This window comes from Protomyctophum bolini, assembly GCF_963924005.1.
Source record: "Protomyctophum bolini genome assembly, chromosome: 1".
NCBI classification, from domain to species: Eukaryota; Metazoa; Chordata; class Actinopteri; order Myctophiformes; family Myctophidae; genus Protomyctophum; species Protomyctophum bolini.
In genome coordinates, this window is record NC_137862.1 from 29,953,116 (window position 1) to 29,973,766 (window position 20,651).

At 44.8% G+C, this 20,651-nt stretch overlaps 1 protein-coding gene across 1 annotated transcript; it reads right to left on the reverse strand.

The window, feature by feature from the left end:
- Positions 1-3,916: 3,916 nt before the first annotated feature.
- jph3a (junctophilin 3a) lies at positions 3,917-19,614 on the reverse strand (the record flags this gene model as incomplete). Its single annotated transcript, XM_080767917.1, has 5 exons — positions 3,917-4,149; positions 4,748-6,123; positions 7,059-7,183; positions 7,914-8,697; positions 19,233-19,614. The coding sequence occupies 5 exons, from the start codon at positions 19,612-19,614 to the stop codon at positions 4,069-4,071; spliced, it is 2,748 nt and encodes a 915-aa protein (XP_080624043.1). The 3' UTR covers positions 3,917-4,068.
- Between the last annotated feature and the right edge of the window lie 1,037 nt (positions 19,615-20,651).

Sequence of the window (20,651 nt, forward strand, 5' to 3'; positions counted from 1 at the left end):
TCAAACACTAACAGAAGGAAGGTGTGATTTTATTACGTTATTTCTGACTGAAACAATGGGGGGATGGGGGTTATGCGCCCTCTGGGGGACAAGGTGGGGTACTGCCGTACAGGCCTGCCCTACGTTGTCTTGTCGCTGCCCAAAAATAAAAGATTCAAACATCAGTGCTCGAACCGCGAGAGCTTCGTTATAGTCGTTTTCACATTCATAAATGCGGCAGCGGTGGACGGACAAAACAGATTTATTTTTTGGGGGGCGGGACGCAGTGTGCACTATATGCACTGTTTGTGTGTGTGCGCGCGCGCGTGTGTGTGTGTTTGTACTGTTTTGCTTTGGCAATGTAAACGTTATGTTTTCTCATGCCAATAAAGCTCATTGAATTGAATAAGTGTGTGTGTGTGTGTGTGTGTGTGTGTGTGTGTGTGTGTGTGTGCGTGCTTGCTCTGCCGAGCATCGTAAAATTTGGCGCGTGCATCACTGATGACCTGAGAATGGTTCAGTTCAGATTGTTGCCAAGTCGGATTTCGGTCAAATCTTCGTTGTCATCTGTGCGTTTGTGCATCTGTATCTACAGTATCTCTGTGTAAAATATATTGTCCATGCAGGAAGATCGAGCATTATGTATAGACCTTAATTCTAGCATTTGGGATAATGGTCCCCCCTGTCACAGTCGACAGTCCCAGTCTCCCACCTAAGTCTGCTGTAGGCTATGCCACATACATATTTCTCGTATGTCTTTGCGATTCAGCTATCTCACCATTGTCCTTTACCAGGTGCACAAAGATGGCTGTAGTTCACATAGTATCATCCCACAGTAGAGTACTTCACTAGAGTACTTCACTTAGCCTATAGTGAAGTACTGGCTGGTCTGGGGCGTCTGAGTGGTGCACCCAGCCAATTAAGACCCCGGCCCACAACAGCCTTGCCAATCGAGCTCAGCCCTATTGGCCATGACAGGCTGTGTGTCGGTCTGGAGAGACTGGGGTTCAATCCACGCTCCTGCGCATCACTCACTACACAGGGGTAAAGTTCCTGCCCAAGACTGGAGGTTTGAATCCTCTGCTGGGCATCCGGCTCGGCCAGGGGAAGGGGGTGGTCCTACCTACTCCTTACCTGTTTGGTGAGGATTACGAGGGAAAAGGACAGCATATAGATACAGTATATACGCGTCCGGCTGGAATCTGCATGCTTTACACAAGTTTACAGTTGTCATGGTGAAACTCCTCACTGTCAGGTGAAGAGTGGTGACTGGTGAGACATCACATTTAGGAGACTGGTGGTTGGCCGCAGCCAACTGGAACTATACACCTCCTGAATCAGAGTCTGGAACTACACCTCCTGAATGCTATATAGAGTCTGGAACTACACCTCCTGAATGCTATACAGAGTCTGGAACTACACCTCCTATATAGAGTCTGGAACTACACCTCCTGAATGCTATATAGAGTCTGGAACTACACCTCCTGAATGCTATAGAGTCTGGAACTACACCTCCTGAAATCCTGAATGCTATATAGAGTCTGGAACTACACATCCTGAAATCCTGAATGCTATATAGAGTCTGGAACTACACCTCCCGACATTTGAGTAAGAAAGCTGCCATTTCCGTTCACGAAAATATATTTAAAAATATCTTTACATTTTATTTTATTATTTCCTTTTCTGCTAAGCAGCACGCTATATATGTGTAGTTGATTTATATTAGGATACATTTGCGAAACGGAAGTGGGGAGGAAGCTCCACTTCCGCTTGATATTTGACTGGCAACAGTCTGGTAAAGCGAGACTAGTTGTAACCAGGCTCTTCGCAGGCTGGGACCGAGGCTACTAACTTGTGGGTGTTGGAATTGCGACTACATTTGGTGAAATTGGAACAGGCAGCCTTTCTACATGTTTTAGACAATGTGACATACTGGGTATGTGTAACCAAAGGGACACGTCTATAGAATATGTCCACTGTTGATAAAACTAATATAATATAATAATAATATATATATACTAATACTAATTAGTATATATACTATATATATATATATATATATATATACAGAAAGTAGATGTCCACATACTGTATATTATTTATTATACTTACCCACTGCTTTACAAAGTAAAAAATGTAAGGGTTAATTTTTGTCAATCTGAAATATTTGGCCGAACACGTAGTAGTAGTAATAATAATAATAATAACCACACCAAGCTCATAATTTCAAACATTTCATTATTTTTCTCCACATTAACTTCGAAACAACCTCATAAACCAAAGTGTAAGAAAGTAGCATGCTTGGGCATGCAATGATGTCACAACATGATGATGTCACTGGGTGCGAAGTATAAAACATACAGTAGCAGAGAGTTTTCTTTTTATATCATTCATAAACTCGGGGACATTTCGGTATATCCACTGAGAGTTAAAAGCTAGCGTTTTTATTTTACACTGCTCTCCATTGTCTCATGTTAGCCTTGTGTTGCTTGGATAAAGAGACTAGAGGCAGGAACTCACAAACTGACACCAGATTGAGCAGGCTAAACAAACATGCTGAAAAAAATCTCATCCGGCCCAAAAGTGTCTGGAAGTGACACTGTAGAAACCTCACTGTTCCCTTTTTGACTCGTCCAAAAGGGGGAGTAAGAGAGAGAGAGAAAGATAGAGAGAGAGAGAGAGAGAGAGAGAGAGACAAAACAGTGCATGCCATTTCAGAGGGTTTGGCGGAGGCGGCGGGGGGGGGGTCACCTTTCTTAATGTTGAAGGTATACCTTATCCCTCCCATAGCCTGCCTGCCCATGACGAGTGTTTTATCAAGGGCTGGGGTTTAGGGTTAAATTAAGTTGAGACAAGAAATCAATAAATACGAGGCACTCAGCATTCTCTCTGTCTTGCAAACTGCAAAAAGTAACAAACTGGAATAATAATGACACATACACGTATATAGTAGAATTAGTGGTTATAACGTAACAGTCTCAAAGCTGTACAAAGGGGCAAGCCTGAATCCTCCTCAATTTCTCAATAGTCAAAATGTTTTGCATGTGTTTGTGTGTGCGCCTATGTGCATGTGTGCGACATTGAGACTTCATGTGTGTGTATGTGTGTGTGCTGATGCGTAAGTGGTAGGGTTGACATAAATTCCTCTTCATTTACAATAAATTTGTGAAATTACTTAAGATTAAATTTTTGAATCCAAGCCATTGGAGTACTTGTGACTAACATAGAATTCATGAGTCAAATGCCAATCTGATCATGTCAGATTCTCTCATTTGATTGGAGGTGAAATGGCACTGATCCCAAATATCTGCCAACAGGTGCACTGACCCTATAACTCAATCATTTGAGTGGAGCGTGTACAAATGAAGACAACACATGTTAAAGGGATAGGGGGGGATAAAAAATGGTGCACGTTGTAAACTACACAGCCTCATGCAATGGGTGCGAGTTTGCGTGTGCTTCGTGATGAGAAAGAAAAGAACAATGACGGAGCCCTTTAAAATGGATCTACTCTTGCAGCATAGTTCTTTAGCGCATAGTGCTAATAGGGTTGGTCGACTGGGTGGAAGGTGGAAAGGATTAAAAGGCAAAAAAGGGTTTTTTATAGGATAGGATGAAGTGTGTCTGCCATGCTATAGGCTAGCATGTTCAGTGGTAACAAGTTGGACATAGTGGTGTGTTGTACTCTAGACTCGAGCAGAAAGAAAGGGCAAAAACTGTCCTGTCATCTCATCTGTCAATGGTTTTAACAGCAGATGTTGAACCCATGCACATTGTGTCCTATACGATGCCCGCACTACCTTAAAGCTGCACTCTTTGCTTTCTTAACATAGTTATCAAATACCTTTTCGCTATGGTTTGCAAGCTCAAAATAGGCGTTTTCAAAAGAAACGGTTATGTTTTAAAGAAACTCAAATGGGCTTCAAACAAAGGGTGAAAAGACCGGAAGCAACAATAGAAAGACTTCGCAGTGTCCGTCACTTGTGGCTGACAGTGTGGGCTCCAGTCGAATAGGCAGAATGTCCTTCTCAATAAATAATAATAGTATACTGTAGGTAACAATAAGTCTTAGATCATACTTGTAGAAGCTTAAATAAAGAAGTGAATGAACAGAATGGCTACTCCAATATTGAGTAAAATGACCATTACCACCAGAATAGAGCTGGAGCCCTAAAGAAAAGAGAAGAAGACAAAAATGAAAGCGTTAGTTCAGTTCTCAGTGGACACAGTGAATGTATTACTACTGATTATATTCATCATTATTATTACTATTATTATTATTATTATTATTATTATTATTATTATTATTATTATTAGTAGTAGTAGTATATTAACCCATTTAGGACCGATTCTAAAAAAAAATCTTCAAACTCCTAACAGTTTTCTGAAAAACCTATGTTTCTATGTCAGTGGTGCTCAACCTTTTTCATGTCAAGAACCCCCAGAATTATCTGAATTTGGCCACCGACCCCCATCTCAAAATATGTTGTTCCAGGGACCTCCCCCCCAGAAGCAAAGATGTGTTTAAAACATTCACTCTGAAAGAATATATACCGTATTCAAAGATTTCCGCCACATTTTCTTGAAAAATAGCAGAGCTACAAGGTCGTAGCATGGCACTCGGTGCCGCACTACGAGCTTATATATCTGCTACGAGCTTCTTTGCTATTTAATAGGTAAAGTATAACATAACACCAAAAGCCGGGTTCCCGTCCTAAATGGGTTTTAAGACAGAAAACAGAAATGCAAAAACGTAAAGATGACTCACTGAGTTTGATTTGAGGGTGAGATGCTCTCCTTCCTGCTCCAGTGTGATTGGCTGAGACTTGAGGGGCGGGGAGAGGGTGAGGTCTCTGTGCAGTGGCCACTCCTCCAGCTCTGCCCCCGCCCCCGCCCCGCCCACATTCAGGTTGTCCAGCATCTGTACAGAGTCCATGGATCCCTCCCGCACGGGCCTGAGGCCCCGGGACCGCAGCCTGTGGTGGTGGGAGGAGGGGCCCCCCTTGGGGGACGGAGACGGAGACTCCTGGCCCGCGTGAAGCAGCCCTTGGGACATCTGCGAGTCCGGCGGCTGGAGCCTCATGTCTACAGTGTAGTCGCTCAGCCTCTCCTCGTCGTGTTCCGTGAGGCGTGAGTGGGTGGGACTCCACCGAAGGGTGCTCTCGTTAGTCCAAGCCCCGGTGAGGAGGCCCCCGTCGAGCCTTTGGTCGACCAACGCGTGCTGCTCGCTAAGCTTGTGGTTTGACGAGATGTGCTTAGGGTGGTGGTTGGAGTACACATGCTCTGGGTGATGGTGGTTGGAGTACGCATGCTGCTCTCGGGGACTGTAACTGGACGAGAAGTGGTCTTTTGCATTGTGATTTGAGCAGATATAATCTTGGGACTTGTGATTGGAAGAAGCATGCTCAGAAGTCTTGTGATTGGACATGTTATGCTCCAAGGCCTTGTGATTGGACAAAATGTGCACCTGCGGCTTGTAATTGGAAGAGGCATGCTCGCAGGCCTTGTGATTGACGGAAGAGTGATGATCCCATGTTTTGTGATTGGAGGAGGAGTACTCCCTTGACTTGTGATTGGACGAGGCATGCTTGGAGGAGGGCTTTTGGTTGGACGAGGAGGAGGAGGAGGAGTGCTCCCAGGCTCTGTAGGACGACGAGTGCTCGCGGGGCTTGTTGTTGTGATTGGAAGTGGACTTCTCCCGCGGCTTGTGATTGGTCAACAGCGGGACGACCTGCTCGTGGCCGTTGACCTGTCCCTCCTGCTCCTCCAGAAGGGACGGCGTGGTGGAGCGGCTGCTGCCTCCTCCTCCTCGCTCCGGGTACATGTCCTCTGTCCAGCTGTTGGCCCCCCCGCCGCCCACGCCCCGAGGCCCTTCCACCAGCACCTGGATCTCGGCGGCCCCGACCTGGTCGTCCACGGCGCTCTGCCGCATGAAGCAGGCGTTCCTGGGGCGGTGGTGAGTGTGCGTGGTGGGCGCCGCCGGGGGCGAGGCGGGCACGCTCAACACGGGACTGAGTTCGGGCGTCATGGCGGGAGGCGTGGTGTCAGGCGTGCACAGCTCAGGACTGTCTGTGCCCGTGGAGATGACCTCGTGGTCCTTGTCCTTCATGCCGTCCTGGTGCTTGGCCCTCTGACACTCCAGCCCTAGTAGGGAAACATGGGCAGAGAGTTAATGTCCTGGTGCTTGGCCCTCTGACACTCCAGCCCTAGTAGGGAAACATGGGCAGAGAGTTAATGTCCTGGTGCTTGGCCCTCTGACACTCCAGCCCTAGTAGGGAAACATGGGCAGAGAGTTAATGTCCTGGTGCTTGGCCCTCTGACACTCCAGCCCTAGTAGGGAAACATGGGCAGAGAGTTAATGCCGGTGAAGTGACTTGGCGCCACTATATGTGACGTTGTTGTCAATCATGTGGCTATGGCTAACCCGGTTGCTAACCAAACAAACACAGCCAACGAGCGCTGCTAGCATGTAAACAAAGCGGTAAAATATGTCGGATGATGATGTTTATGAAACATGTCGTTTCTGTAAAGAAACTATTTATCATAGGTCGATGTAATACCCAGTCTACACAAGAATGCTACGAATGGCACTAGGTGTCACATGGATGGACCACATCAGAAATGTGGACCTCTATGGGGACCTACCACGGGTCACGGACAAAGTCAGAGAGAGAAGGATGAGGCTGGCAGGGCACTGCGTCAGGCACCCAGAACTTGATGCAAGTATATTGACCCTATTGGTGCCAACCCAGGGCAAAGCCAGGAGGGGAAAGAAGCGTACCACCTATGTAGACGTGTTGTGGCGAGACACCTTGGCTGACAACACTAAATTGTTATGGTCGCGAGTCACCACAGTGGGGGCAGCCATGTTTGTTATTTGACGCTGTCGAGTGACAGGGTTGATGGCCAATCACCTGCTGCGATCAGATTTGCGATCGAGACTGACGCCGCCGTAGGCAGAGTCACCATGAGACCTGAATCGCCAGGACATCTTTTTTTTTAATGGTAGCGATTCAGGGCTGGATCCAGACTAACAAAAAATATGTGAATGGTGAAATTCAGCGTTGTTTCAAACGTACCATTCCCATAGATATGAAAGGAAGGAGACAACTCCTTGGCAGCGATCCGGGCCAAGCGGCACTCTTCCACGGCCTTCTGTGCAACCCCTTCTGCTGCCTCTGCCTTTCCACGGGCGTGGCTCATCCTACAATTGAGTCAATTGACACAGCAGGCAGAAATGTGGTCATGCAGTGCTGATGTGAGAGGTATGATAACAGTTGTGCAATTAAGCAATATACTCAAAAGTTCACTCCGGAGGCTGAAATCAATATTATAGCATATTTGCAGTTTACAGTTAATGCATGCGTGCATGTGTGCTGATCCTGTGCATCTCCCTTCGGCTGCAAAAGTGCCAACAGCAATTTTCCTACTGCATGCAGAAATATGTAATGCAATACATTACATATTTATCTCATCTCATCAACACACTCTCGCCTAGTGTGTGTGTGTGTGTGTGTGTGTGTGTGTGTGTGTGTGTGTGTGTGTGTGTTGGACAGACAGTGGGGGGGGGGGGCTTTTTTGCTCACAGACACTTTAACATGTAGACTGAGTGGGCTGGGGGGGCGAACAGGTGACCTCAGATTAAAAAAACACATCCGTGTGAAGTGAGGGGCGCTCTTATCATACATCATCATGGCCTAACATGTTGATTTGCTTGTCCACACATGACGATGACGTACATTCTCCATTAGTTGTCAATGGGAATTGAATCTTTGTGTAGGACAAAAAATACGGATTTCCTGTCCACATATGATGTAAACTCTCCATTCATTGTCAATGGGAAAACAAAAATCTACACTAATAGCTGAATATAGGAGGGGCTAGCTGCGCCCCTCAAAAAATAAATGGAAAGTCCCCATGCAGGACCGTCTCACCTGGACAGGGCTATCTCAGCCTTCTGCTTGGCAATATCAGCTGCCTTCTCTGCAGCTTCAACAGCCCGGTCCACCTTCTCTCTGATTTTACTGGCTCTCAGCGGGATCAGATTCTTGCGCTTTCCACTCACGAGCACATTCAGCTTGTACTTCCCCTCCTCTTTGGTGCCGTCGGGGAAGGTGGTGCACCCGTAGCCGTGTCTCTTGTTCCCCGCCCACTCGCCCTCATAGTGCATGCCGTCCGAGCGTCTGCTCACGCCCCAGCCGGCCCTGTGGTCGCTCCGCCACTCGCCGGCGTAGCTCTCGGTGACAGTGGCGTCCACGGGGGCGCCCTGCTCACTCTCGCTGGCGTTGGAGTGGACGTCGGAGGCGGCGGAGCTGACGGTGCTCATGCCGGCCTCGCTGCAGAAGGAGCTCTGCTTGCTGAGCTGGCTGGCCAAGGAGCTCTTGGACTCGGAGCGCCGCAGCTTCAGGCCGCTGAGGATGGACTGGCGAAAGCGGCCCTTCCTCTTCCTCTGGCGCTCGGCCTCGCTCGGGGCGGTCAGGGCGAAGCCGCCTCTTCCCACGGGGCTGCCGGCCAGTCCAGCCACCACCCCGTCTGTGGGCGTAGTGATGGCGTTGCCATCCTCCAGCATGGTGGGAGGGCCGTGGCTGTGCTCGGAGCGGAGGGAGTTTATGGATGTGCGCAGTGGGAAGAGGATGACAGCCGCCATGCCATACGGCACGCTCTGCCGCACGCCATAGCCGTGCCGCATCCCACCCAGCCACTGGCCTTGGTAGGTGCCTGAGGGAGAGAGAGAGAGAGAGAGAGAGAGAGAGGGAGAGAGAGAGAGAGAGAGAGAGAGAGAGAGAGAGAGAGAGAGAGAGAGAGAGAGAGAGAGAGACGGACAGACAGACAGACAGACACAAAGAGAAATGTGATACCATGAACCAGTTGATGATAGCGCGCACACATGCATGCACGCACGCACGCACGCACGTACAAACACACACACACACACACACACACACACACACACACACACACACACACACACACACACACACACCATTTTAAAGAGTTTGTGTACAGCATGCATTGACCCTGTCTGCAATGGCTCAATACACTATGTATTATACAAAAATATATATATTATCTCAATATTTGATGGTCGGTCGGTATGTGGTCAAATGGTCAAGAAGGGCAGTTATTGATTAACTTTGAAACTATTCATCATAGAGTGATGAGGTTGAAATGAGAGCTTGTCTCAACACATTTCCCATTAAGTTTCCTATATAGATTACTTAATGTTGTAAATGAACATTAAAGTTTTGCATGAGTGATGCAGCTCGGCACGCTGTAGAGAACGGTAGAGACAGAGACATGGAATACAGGTCTCTAGACTCTCTCCATCCCATAATTGGGCTGGTGATGTTGCAATAACCCAATAATGTGGTTGACGCACAATCCGGTCATCCACTGGCACAACCCAATTATAAGCCTAATTCAAATCTCTCGCCTTTTAGTCTTAGCTTGTTTTGTTTTTTGTTTTTTTTCCTTGCTCGATGTTTAGCCTTTTCACTATTTCTCTCCTATTAAAGTTGTTTATTTTGTGTAAAAGAAGAAAAACGCGATATAAATGTATTATTATTATTATTATTATTATTATTATTATTATTAATACATTAGCGTTTGAGACACTATGAGATTGAGAAACATTATTGGAAACAAGATGTGTGTGGGTGTCACACACTGAAAATAGCAGATCTGTTATTTCCTGTGTGCAAAAGACACGGGGTGAGGAAAACACAGCAGATGGCAGCAACATTTATCAACGATGTTTTATTTAGGAATCCTAAGTTGTATTTGTAAAAAAAACAAGTGTATATACGGTAACTTAACTTGATATCTGATATCTATTCCATATGTAAAGTCTTTATGTGGATTTACAGATGGAAGTATACATTGCATATGGCCTGATTTGACGTTGACATTGACATTAGACAATTAGATATTAGACAATAAAATGCAAACAGTACAGGGGTACAGTCAAGCACAAATGGTCCAAAAGGATAGCACCGAAGAAAGACATTGCTGTCTTATTTCCATTCGGGTCCCATGCATTCATTGAAAACACAACATATCCTAGCCAACAGGATATGTTGTGTTCATCATCATCCTCATCATCGCCTGTTTTTACTGTTGTACATCTGCAGACTCCTGTCCTGTCCATGCAGACTCCTGCAGGAGACTTGGCTCAGATCAGAAACTATTTGACTTGGCGGGACTCGCATTCCCTTGCAGGGGACTTCGAACCCACGACTTTCCGCATGAACGGCGTATGCATGCTCTAACAACAATTTTGTTAATGTGAAGAAAATAAATCAGTAGTTAAGTACAAAATATGCGCTCCGCCTCAGCAATACATCTCCCAGTGGTCTAGTCTATCGTCTAGCACAACACACCCTTTGTTGGGCTGATACCGACAATATGCCACTCCGACCACTTACTTCTGGCATAGAGAGATCTCTACCTTAAGTTCTAATACGTCTATAAACGGGGCAAAATAGGTTGCAAACATTTGAAAAGTAACAACATTTGCAGAACCAGAGCAAAGACTTACAATACTTCATATTGGGATGGTATTATAATAGGATTCGTTTTCAAAACAGTGGTTCATGTTCATTAGCACTGGTTTATTCCACTGTTCAAACATACTTTAAATTTAGATTCCCCCAGATCATGCATGGCAATGTATATCTTTGCTGTCTGGAGGAAACCTCATAACTCCAAAATGTTCATTTTTCAGGAAATGAAAAATATACATTTTTAAGGAAATTAATAAAACCTTATATTTTTTAAACGATGCAATACAAGCAAAATTCACAATATTGCATAGGATCAGCTTTATTATGCAATATTAATAGCAACCTTATAAATACTTGAAGCTTAATATGTTTCTTCCAGACTAGGTCACTTGTAAAATTCCATCCAGGCAACAGTAGTAATTGATGGTGGAACTGACTGCTGACAAAGAATAATGAATGTCACACATTAGCGTGTTCATATTTCCACTCAGAGACTTTGATGTTTCCTGCCTCACCCTCACTGTAGCTTTATCACAACATACATTGTCCTGACAGTATTGACAATAATTACATCAATGTGTTGATTCATTTCTAGGCATTAGTATTGTTTTCATGTTGTCTCTGCATCATATATATGCAAATTCACAAGGTGGCATGATTTATAACAAAAGCTACACGGAAGTTTCTAGTAACAGAATGATTACTGCTTTGGCGGTGCTGTGTGTGTGTGTGTGTGTGTGTGTGTGTGTGTGTGTGTGTGTGTGTGTGTGTGTGTGTGTGTGTGTGTGTGCGTGCGTTCGTGCGTGCATGCGTGCATGTGTGTGTATCTTGCCTGGACACTCCCAGTAGGCCAAGGAAGAACCTTTGTCCCCAATTCTTTTGTATTTGCTTCATCTTTGCACTATAACAGGCTGTTAATGTTTTTGGCCCATATCTCTTGAACCGTAGCTCATATTTTCCCTTGGATTCCTTAGATCATGATGCATCTCCCCATATAGGACACTTCTGCCTGACTCAAATTTCCAACTGCCTCTATACAGAGTTTGTCCAAAATGTATGCAAATTGGTGCACATTATAAATGATGTTATCAAGCAAAATGTATCAGTCAGATTCGTGATGTTCTATTCTGATTGGCTACAATTGACTTTTGTAAGTTTGCAGGAGTGCCCAGTTTAGCAAGAAATGCCACAAAATCATTTCATTTCTAGGTGGGTACCATTTGCCAAATGGTACAGATATTTTGTGGTATTTGGGGGAAAAATAAATATCCCCCATAACCTTTGATTTGGTGGGCATGAAGACGCAAGGGTCCGGCCCTGCCAGTTTCCACAAACCGGCAACAGTTGCACCATCGATCGTACAAATTCTATTGCTGCTGCAGCTTCCTCGTGTCCTGACATCTGCACCCCATGATTGACACAGCCCTGTGTAGCAGTGTTGATTTAGTCGACTAAAACTAAGACTAAAAATTGTTTGTCGACACTGACGAAAACTAAATGGAATCTAGATAAAAACTACAAGCTATGATGACTAAGACTAAATATACTGACAATTTCATCAACAAATAAGAACTAGACTAAAATGTTAGGAAGGGACTATAGTGGACAAGAGATCCAGTATATTTTATATTTTACAATTGGTTGCATGCTGAAAATAGCTGATCTACTGTGAGCTTGTAGATCAGCTATGATCTAACACTGAGCTAACACTAAGACATTCCAGGTGACTAAAATGTGACTAAAACTAAATGAAAACTATTCAAGAGACTATGACTAATATTAGACTAAAATCTAATATTTTCTGCCAAAAACAACACTGCTATGTATAGGCAACCTGTCCTGGCGGAGATCTCTATACAACTATACTAATTCTATAGTCTCCACTACTACAGGTTCTCTATTCCAAAATACTTGTTTTTAAATCATCTTAATTATGATTAAATAAAACAATACTGACGCAAACTCATGATCATGAAGTGTGGGTCATGATGACCATAAGAATAAGGTTGAGTTTTCTCAGGCGGGTAGCGTAGCTGGCATCTCCCATAGAGAGGGTGAGAAGTTTGTGAAAGACTCGTTGCTTCTTTGCTTGGAAAGAAGCCAGCTTAGGTTGTTCGGGCATTTGGGTTAGGATGCCTCTCGGGCGTCTTCCTAGGGAGGTCCTAGGGGGTCTCCTTCCAGTGCACGCCCACTGGAAGAAGACCCCCGGGCAGACCAAGGATTAGATTGGAGGATTATATCTCCACAATGTCCTTGGATCGCCTCGGGATCCCCCAGAATGAAGTTAGGCCTTCTAACGTTGTGTGGAGAGGGAAATCTGGAGCTGTTGCCCCCGTGACCCGACTACGGATAAAGGGTTGAAGATGGATGATTGAATGATTGTTTTGTTGACTTTGCAACTGTCAAGGTCAGTGTTTCTATAGCTGGCACAATAGCAAGTTCTAACACGACTAATAAATTAATAATGTTGACAGTTTCACTTGCAAAAGTTATTGCAAGTTTCCACAGGCTAAGCATCCATATCAAAACAAACCACATAAAACAGTATTTTGGGCCGTACATAAAAGGACATTTCACCCAAATACTGCTTTTAGACCTGACCACAACAGTGGTCTCACTGTGTCACGTCACTGACTGAACACCATTGGTCAGCCAGTTGGACTAACAATGAACTAGCCCATGTGGTTTTCAACCAGTGGTCCTTGAGGGGGTTCCAGGCTATAGCTCCCCAGCTAAATGATGGAGAGTTGGACCCTTATTGGACCCTCCCGGGTCCATTTTGTTTCATTTTACACTCTCAAGAGTTAAGTTATTGTTAAATATCTGTATTACTTAGCCTAATTTACAAGTCTACACAAATAGAGAATGTACAATAATTGTTATTTTGATCAACGTTTGCCTGTTATCTTTCCTAATGGTATGCACATCAATATCAATACAGCATGGAATTGTGGACAAAATCTTATTAAACGATAACAAAATATTGAGGCTAAATTGAGGCTAAATCTCATCAAATGGTGCTCCGTGGCTCAAATGCCACATGTTGATGTGGGTACCATTAGGAGAGATAACAGGCAAACACTGGACAAAATAACAACTCTTCTACATAATTGTATAGACTTAAGTAATGCAGATGTTTAACAACAATTTAACTCTTGAGAGCATAAAATGATTGGTTTCATTTTACAATCCATTACCAACTCTCCCATCAACTCTCCCATCAGGGGTGGGCAACTGGCGGCCCGGGGGCCACATGCGGCCCCCACCTTCCCTTAATGCGGCCTGCAGGTTAATACCAGAATACTGATATAGTATTGATTTCAGCTGTTACAATTTCAAACATGCAAACATGACCCGCTTTAATTACTTAATGAATAGTATTAAAATGTTATGGTCTTTTTGTGTCCAATGTATACATTTGTATTTAGTTCATTATGCATTTGAAATTCAATAAAAAGGTTACTTTTCAGGATTACAATTCAAAAATAGCAAAGCATTATTCAGGATTTCAATTCAAATATAGCAAAAATAGCTGATCTACAAGCTCAAAACGCGTCGTTTGGGCTTGTAGATCGGCTATTTTTTTGCCACGACAGTAATATGCACTGTGGAAGTGTGGAAATATAGTGGCCCTCTCCATCGTCAGAGTTGCCCATCCCTGATTTAGCTGCATGGGGACCACCTGGAATCCCCTCAAGGACCTGCAGGTGGTCCCCGGACCACTGGTTGAAAACCACTGACCTAATCTTGTTTGAACACATGAACAAGTCTTCATTGTGAGGCAAACATGATGATGTAATGTCATTCCAGGAGCCGGAAGAGAGCTGCTTCCCGGGTTGCTCGGGGGAGGGAGGGAGAGGGAGGGAGGGAGGTGGCTTGCTTGAATGAGCTTCGGTTTTGTACAATACGTTAAATACGCACATGTTTAATAAAAAGTTTGTTGCATTGTTAGTGTACTATTCTTCCTGTCTAAATACATATGAAGAGAATGACTCGCATCTAAAACATCGACACATTGACTTGTTATGTTTTAATCTACACTATAATAGAGATCCCAGTTCTACACATAAAGAAAAAATATCTCTTTACTGTTTGAGAGATACTAAATAAATCAATCATACTATAACAAACTAGTACTACAAATGAAGAATTAGAGACTTCTTGTTAAAAAAAAGCAAAAGTTAATCAGTGAAATGTAATGCATTTTGAACATGTTGCAGCTGTCCCCAGTTGGAGTCTGTTGCAACATCTGACTACTTCCATTCAAATAAATCTTTCAAACCATATATATGTAATCATCTATATACATGGATAATAATGCCATATGTCATCATCTTTAATTACTTAAACCCTAAATACTGAATTGACTGTGGTGCTCCAGGGTTCCATACTTGGTTCTCTCCTTTTCCCCCTCTAGTCTACACCAAACCTATTCACCAAACATGGCTGATCCACAACTTCACAATGTGAAATCTGCCATTATCACGGTTCACCTATAATGTTCACCTATTTTCTTTAAATGTTCGCTTCTTGTAACATGCATCATGGGGTCGTGGTTAACTCATTTTCAACATTTTACTATGTCATTAATATACCTTATAGTTGTGTATAGAGATCTGAAAAAGATCAGTAACATTATGTAAGTATAAGTACATCTTGATGACATCACAAAAGATGTACTTCATAATGTTACAGATTCCTTTTTCAGAGTATCGAATCGGGAGGTAAGTGAATCATCCAACCTCTAATAAAAACACACAATGGACATTAAACATGTTTAAATCTTGGTGACGTGAAAACCCCTTAAAGGTTTTAAGGCATTCTGTCCACAGAGTAACAATAATAATAATCTCTCTTGACCCTAAACTATATTTCCCCATACAGTATAGTAAACCTATCCTTTCTGTGTGGAGTTTGCATGTTCTCCCGTGTCCCCTGTAGGTACCCTCACATGTTCTCCCTGTGTCCCCTAGGGTAGGTACTCTCACATGTTCTCTCCTTGTCCCCTAGCCCCTAGGGTAGGTACCCTCACATGTTCTCCCCGTGTCCCCTAGGGTAGGTACCCTCACATGTTCTCCCCGTGTCCCCTAGGGTAGGTACCCTCACATGTTCTCCCCGTGTCCCCTATAGGGTAGGTACCCTCACATGTTCTCCCCGTGTCCCCTAGCCTAGCCTCTCTGTGAAAATTAATATTGGTTTCAATATTAAGTTATTAGGTTTAGCTATGTGCTATGTACAGTACAGTACCTAGTCATTGGAGGTAAAATAAAATGTGTTTTGTAGTTTTAATTCATTTTAAACGATTGAAAAACATGGATTGGTTACGTAATCAACAACAGGGACTACAAAGCATAACAAGCAATGATGTAATTAATACGGGTGAGTGACGGGATATAACTGGCTTTCGATGGTGACGTAATAAATAGGTTTCAGATTACATACATGTATACATATAGAGGCATTACCTTATATATAATTTGTAATTTGATAAGTAGTATACTGTGGTTACTTGGGTTGTTTTATGCGTATGACGTGGCTGATTTTGTACCAATGCCAGGGTATAACTGGCTTGAGAGTGACGTATTGAATATATGTACCAATGCCAGGGTATATACCTGGCTCTCGATGGTGACGTAATAAAGGTATGTTTCAGTGTCGGGTATACATGTATACATGTATGTAATCTGAAACCCACCTTTATTACGTCACCATCGAGACCCAGTTATACCCTGGCATTGCTACATATCTTCATTACGTCACTCTCAAATGCAGCCACTGCATACGCATCGGAGCACCGGACAATCAACTTCACTTGCGCGCTCTGCTTGCGCAAGTATATGCCATTACAATCCTTTGTATTAAATGCAAAATGTATAGCCTACATCGTATTTGATGTATAGGCTATACAGTCAAATAATAATCCTTGGCAAAAGCCCCAATTCTTATTTGTATTTCACCCTTTTGGTGATGTTGCCATCTCTCATGGCAAGCTTGTTTATGATTTGATTAATTGTACTGAAATATATGCTAAAACTAAAACCATCCATCCATCATCCATCCATCTTCAACCACTTATCCGTAGTCGGGTCGCGGGGGCTCCACCAGAGAGCTCCAGACTTCCCTCTCCAGAGCAACATTAGTGACTTCCTCCTGGGGGATCCCGAGACGTTCCAAGGCCAGTGAGTCGATGTGATTCCTCCAACTGTACCTTGGTCTGCCCCGGGGGCCCCTCCCAGTGGGACGTGCCTCGAGGACCTCCCTATAGGGAGACGCCCGAGAGGCATCCTAACCAGATGCCTGAACCACCTAAGCTGTCTCCTTTCCAGGCGAAGAAGCAGGAGCTCTACTTCGAGTCTCTCTCGTGTGACTACACTTCTCACCCATCTCTAAAGGGAGATGCCAGCCTGCACCCGTCGAAGAAAACTCAAACTAAAACCGCTTGAGTTAATATGTAGCTAAATGCTTTTATAAATGTCTTTTGAGAGTTTTGGCTTTTGTAAACACCGAACTCTGCCTGTGCATGTACAGCCTATTTTTAAGCTATGCAGAAGAGCCTATAATGGGCTAAATTAAATTCCCAATTGGAGAAGATGGAAAGCCTATACTTCACTTCATAGATCATCATTCATAACCAGCATAGCAAATAATGATGTTTGACATTTCCTCCAAGTGCTTTAAATGTAGAAAAAGACCTCTCGACTCGAGTGGTTTATAATGTTACTGTTCCATATAATGAATTGGCCCGTAGCACTTCCTTATATGAGCTGCCTGTAGCCGTATAAGGACTAAGGCATATAGTCTAAACCAGTGGTTTTCAAGGACCATCATTTATTTGGCATTTGAGCCACGGAACCACCATTTGATGACATTTAGCCTCTCAAAACATGCTGTTGGTAGGCCTACCATATAGGAGAGACAACAGGCAAACGTTGATCAAAATGACAATTATTCTACATTCTCTAATTGTGTATAGATATAATACTGATGTAATACTGATGTTTAATAATAATGTAACTCTTGACATGGGTTAATTTGGTTACCAACTCCACCATTTAGCTGGGGACCACTGGTGGTACCCGGACCACTGGTTGTCGTTGAAAACCACTGGTCTAAACAAAATAGCCTACATCCAAACCGTGCAGGGAGGATCGACGCGGCTCTGCTCTCTCCCCACGCGGAGCTATCCGCGGTCCTGAAATCCTTCTGAAGCTATAATAGGCCTATAATACTGAAGGTGACCAGGCCGCGTAGCACTAGCTGTGTTTATTTCTTCTTAAATGAAACACATCATGTCCTGCGTGGTTGATTAAAGACAACAGCACGTTTATTGGGTTGTGGAAAATGTGTCAGCTCGTGCGTGCTATATATTCCTCTGTCGGCGGTCTTCCACGTGAGCGCGATCTCATGACGCAGTCTTTTTTTTCTTTCTTTTTTTTAAGCAATTTTGTGGGAGTGCTGCTAACCTTTCAAGCTAACTCATAAATCGAATACGGGCTCGGGAGTTATTGGATGTAAACGGCTGCACGGGGAGCCATTTAAAGGCTACAACGGCTGGTATAACAACCTCTATTATACCTCAATGCAGCACTGTCTGACAGACCGTGTTTCCACGGTCCTCCGCATCACTTATTGACCTCGCTATCCCTCTGTCTCTCTGTCTCTCTGTCTCTGTCTCTCTCTCTCTCTCTCTCTCTCTCTCTCTCTCTCTAGTCCCAGCCTCTCTACCTTTCCCCCGCACACTCATGTAGCAGCATCCTCTCACGGCTCATCCGGGTTCTGTGCAACCAACGGGAAAGCGACGGAGAGAGAGGCAGAGCTGCATTGGTTATCAAACGGCCTAGATTATAGCTATACTCGAGTCACAGCACGTCACTAAACAATGCCAAAAAGCCCAATCAGGGACCAGAGCTGGAAAAGTCTCTAGTGACACGCTGACCTGCCGTATCTCAGCGTTACCATGGTGATGTATAGGCTATACAGTAGCTACAGAGTTCTGTGGTGTATGATGATGATGATGATGAGGATGATGCAGGAGGAGAGAGAGAGAGAGAGAGAGAGAGAGAGAGAGAGAGAGAGAGAGAGAGAGAGAGAGAGAGAAAGGGGACCGTGTGTCGTATACTGGGAGGAGGTGAGATGGTGGGAACCTCATAAGCATTCAACATGCAGGCCTAATAATATTAGACAGGAACGGATGAATTGTTTTGCCTGTATCAGTTGTACAGCATGCATGATTGTTGCCCTGTCAGTTGTCTGCATGCAGTCCAGTCAGATGTTATATTAAACACATGTAATACCTAGTTGTAAACACATCTGTTCCCTCAACTTCACTAATAAAATGTTGTCTCATATAGGTCTATAGGATATGATCAACTGAAAATACTGCCCTGTTATTTATTGCCACCACTATTACAGTACCTTGTTTAATGTATGTATTCAGTTGTGTGGCCTTTTTTTGCTTGGATAAATTAGAGAAGTGCTGTCTTATTTTATTTTTGTAGGTGAATAGACTTTATTTGAATATAGAACGGACAACGGACAACATGAAGAGAGACATTGCACTCATACTCAATGAACTCAGGGAGGCTGAAACCGGGTCTCTATAGTGCATGGGGTAAAAAAAAAGAAAAAAAAAGTTTGGGAAGTTGCAACGAGATTAATCTATACAAATAAGTTGCTGGTGGGTCACCAGTGCATATACAGTAGCCTACATGGCACAAATATCATTGTCATGTTTGTATCTCACAGGCTTACCTCCGTCGGAGTAGGTTTCCGTGCCGTATCCATCCTGGAGACCGTTGCTCCAGGTCCCCTCGTAGCGAGCCCCGCTGGCCGTGCTCTCCAGCTGCCCGTAGCGGCCCTTGAAGCCCTGCGTCCACTCGCCTCGGTACTCCCAGCGGCCCTTGCTCTCCACTCCCACGCCGTGGCGCTTGCCTTGCGCCCAGGTGCCCTGGTAGCTGTTCCCGCTGGGCCACGTGTAGACCCCCAGGACCTCGAAGCCATGGCTCCAGGCCCCGGCGTACTCGCCCTGGCCCTGGGGCCCCGTGCAGACCCCCCGGCCGTGGGCCTTGCCCTGCTCCCACCCCCCGCAGTACGACCCCCCATCATCAAAGTCAAACCTGCCGCCAGTGGACATGCATGAAACAGGTTTAGGCGGCAATCCTCAGAATGTCAAGAAAGAAAAAAAGCCAAAAGGGTTTTTACACAGAAAGAAGGAGGCCTCGTCGTGGATGTTGGCAGCAGGGAGGTTGCAGAGACCTGACGCTCCCTTATACCTCACCTCCTCTCGTCAAAAGGTACAAAACACAGACCGTCGGCCCAGACGTGCTCGGTCCAAAAGAGCAGACACCGGGAGAAACAATCGAAGCCCCCCGGCTTTTGGGTTCTAACGTGCACGGACGCAACTGTTGAGCATGCTACTTCCCCGTGGGCACGCAAAGGCTCCGAGTGTCTCGACAGCCTCCTCGCCCTCGCCTTCCCACTCCTCGCAGCACCGGGAGCTCGCCAACCCCCTTTGCGTCGGGCCGTACAACGGGGTTACTCCAGACAACACATTAGGCCTAGGCTTTTTCCAGTAGTCCCAGAGGCCCCTGCACACAGTGGTGGCAGGCAGGCAGGCAGGCAGCAACCGTTGCTCAGCTCAGCTTAGACATTACACCATCCCCAACATCCATCCGTGCTGCAACCAGCATACAGAAATGGAGAGAGAGAGAGAGCGACACAGGATGCTACCGCACCGGTATACGCCATACACTCACACACACACATAGGAGGAAAAAAAAACCCAGATACAGTCGCAGAGAAGTTGAGGCTATTTCTTTAGCATTCCCTGGAAACGTATACAATCCAGGCTATATACCTTTCAAATGCATACAACCATAAACACACACACACCCGCTCGAACACACACACACATGCATGCATATCCCTGTCGCTCCTCTGATTTCAGATCTTTTTTTCCTCTCGCCGTTCTGCTGTGATCTAAAGATGAGGCTCTCTCCTGGAGACGAGGGCACGGAGACAGAGACAATATATAGAACCCCAACGCAATTATTCCTGTTCTCGCTCCTTTGTTTTCTCCCTTTTAATGCTCTCCTATATCTGGGATTGTTTAACGGATCCGATTTCCCCCAAGTCATATGTGCTGCCCCATATCTCGCCTTCTTCTCTGCC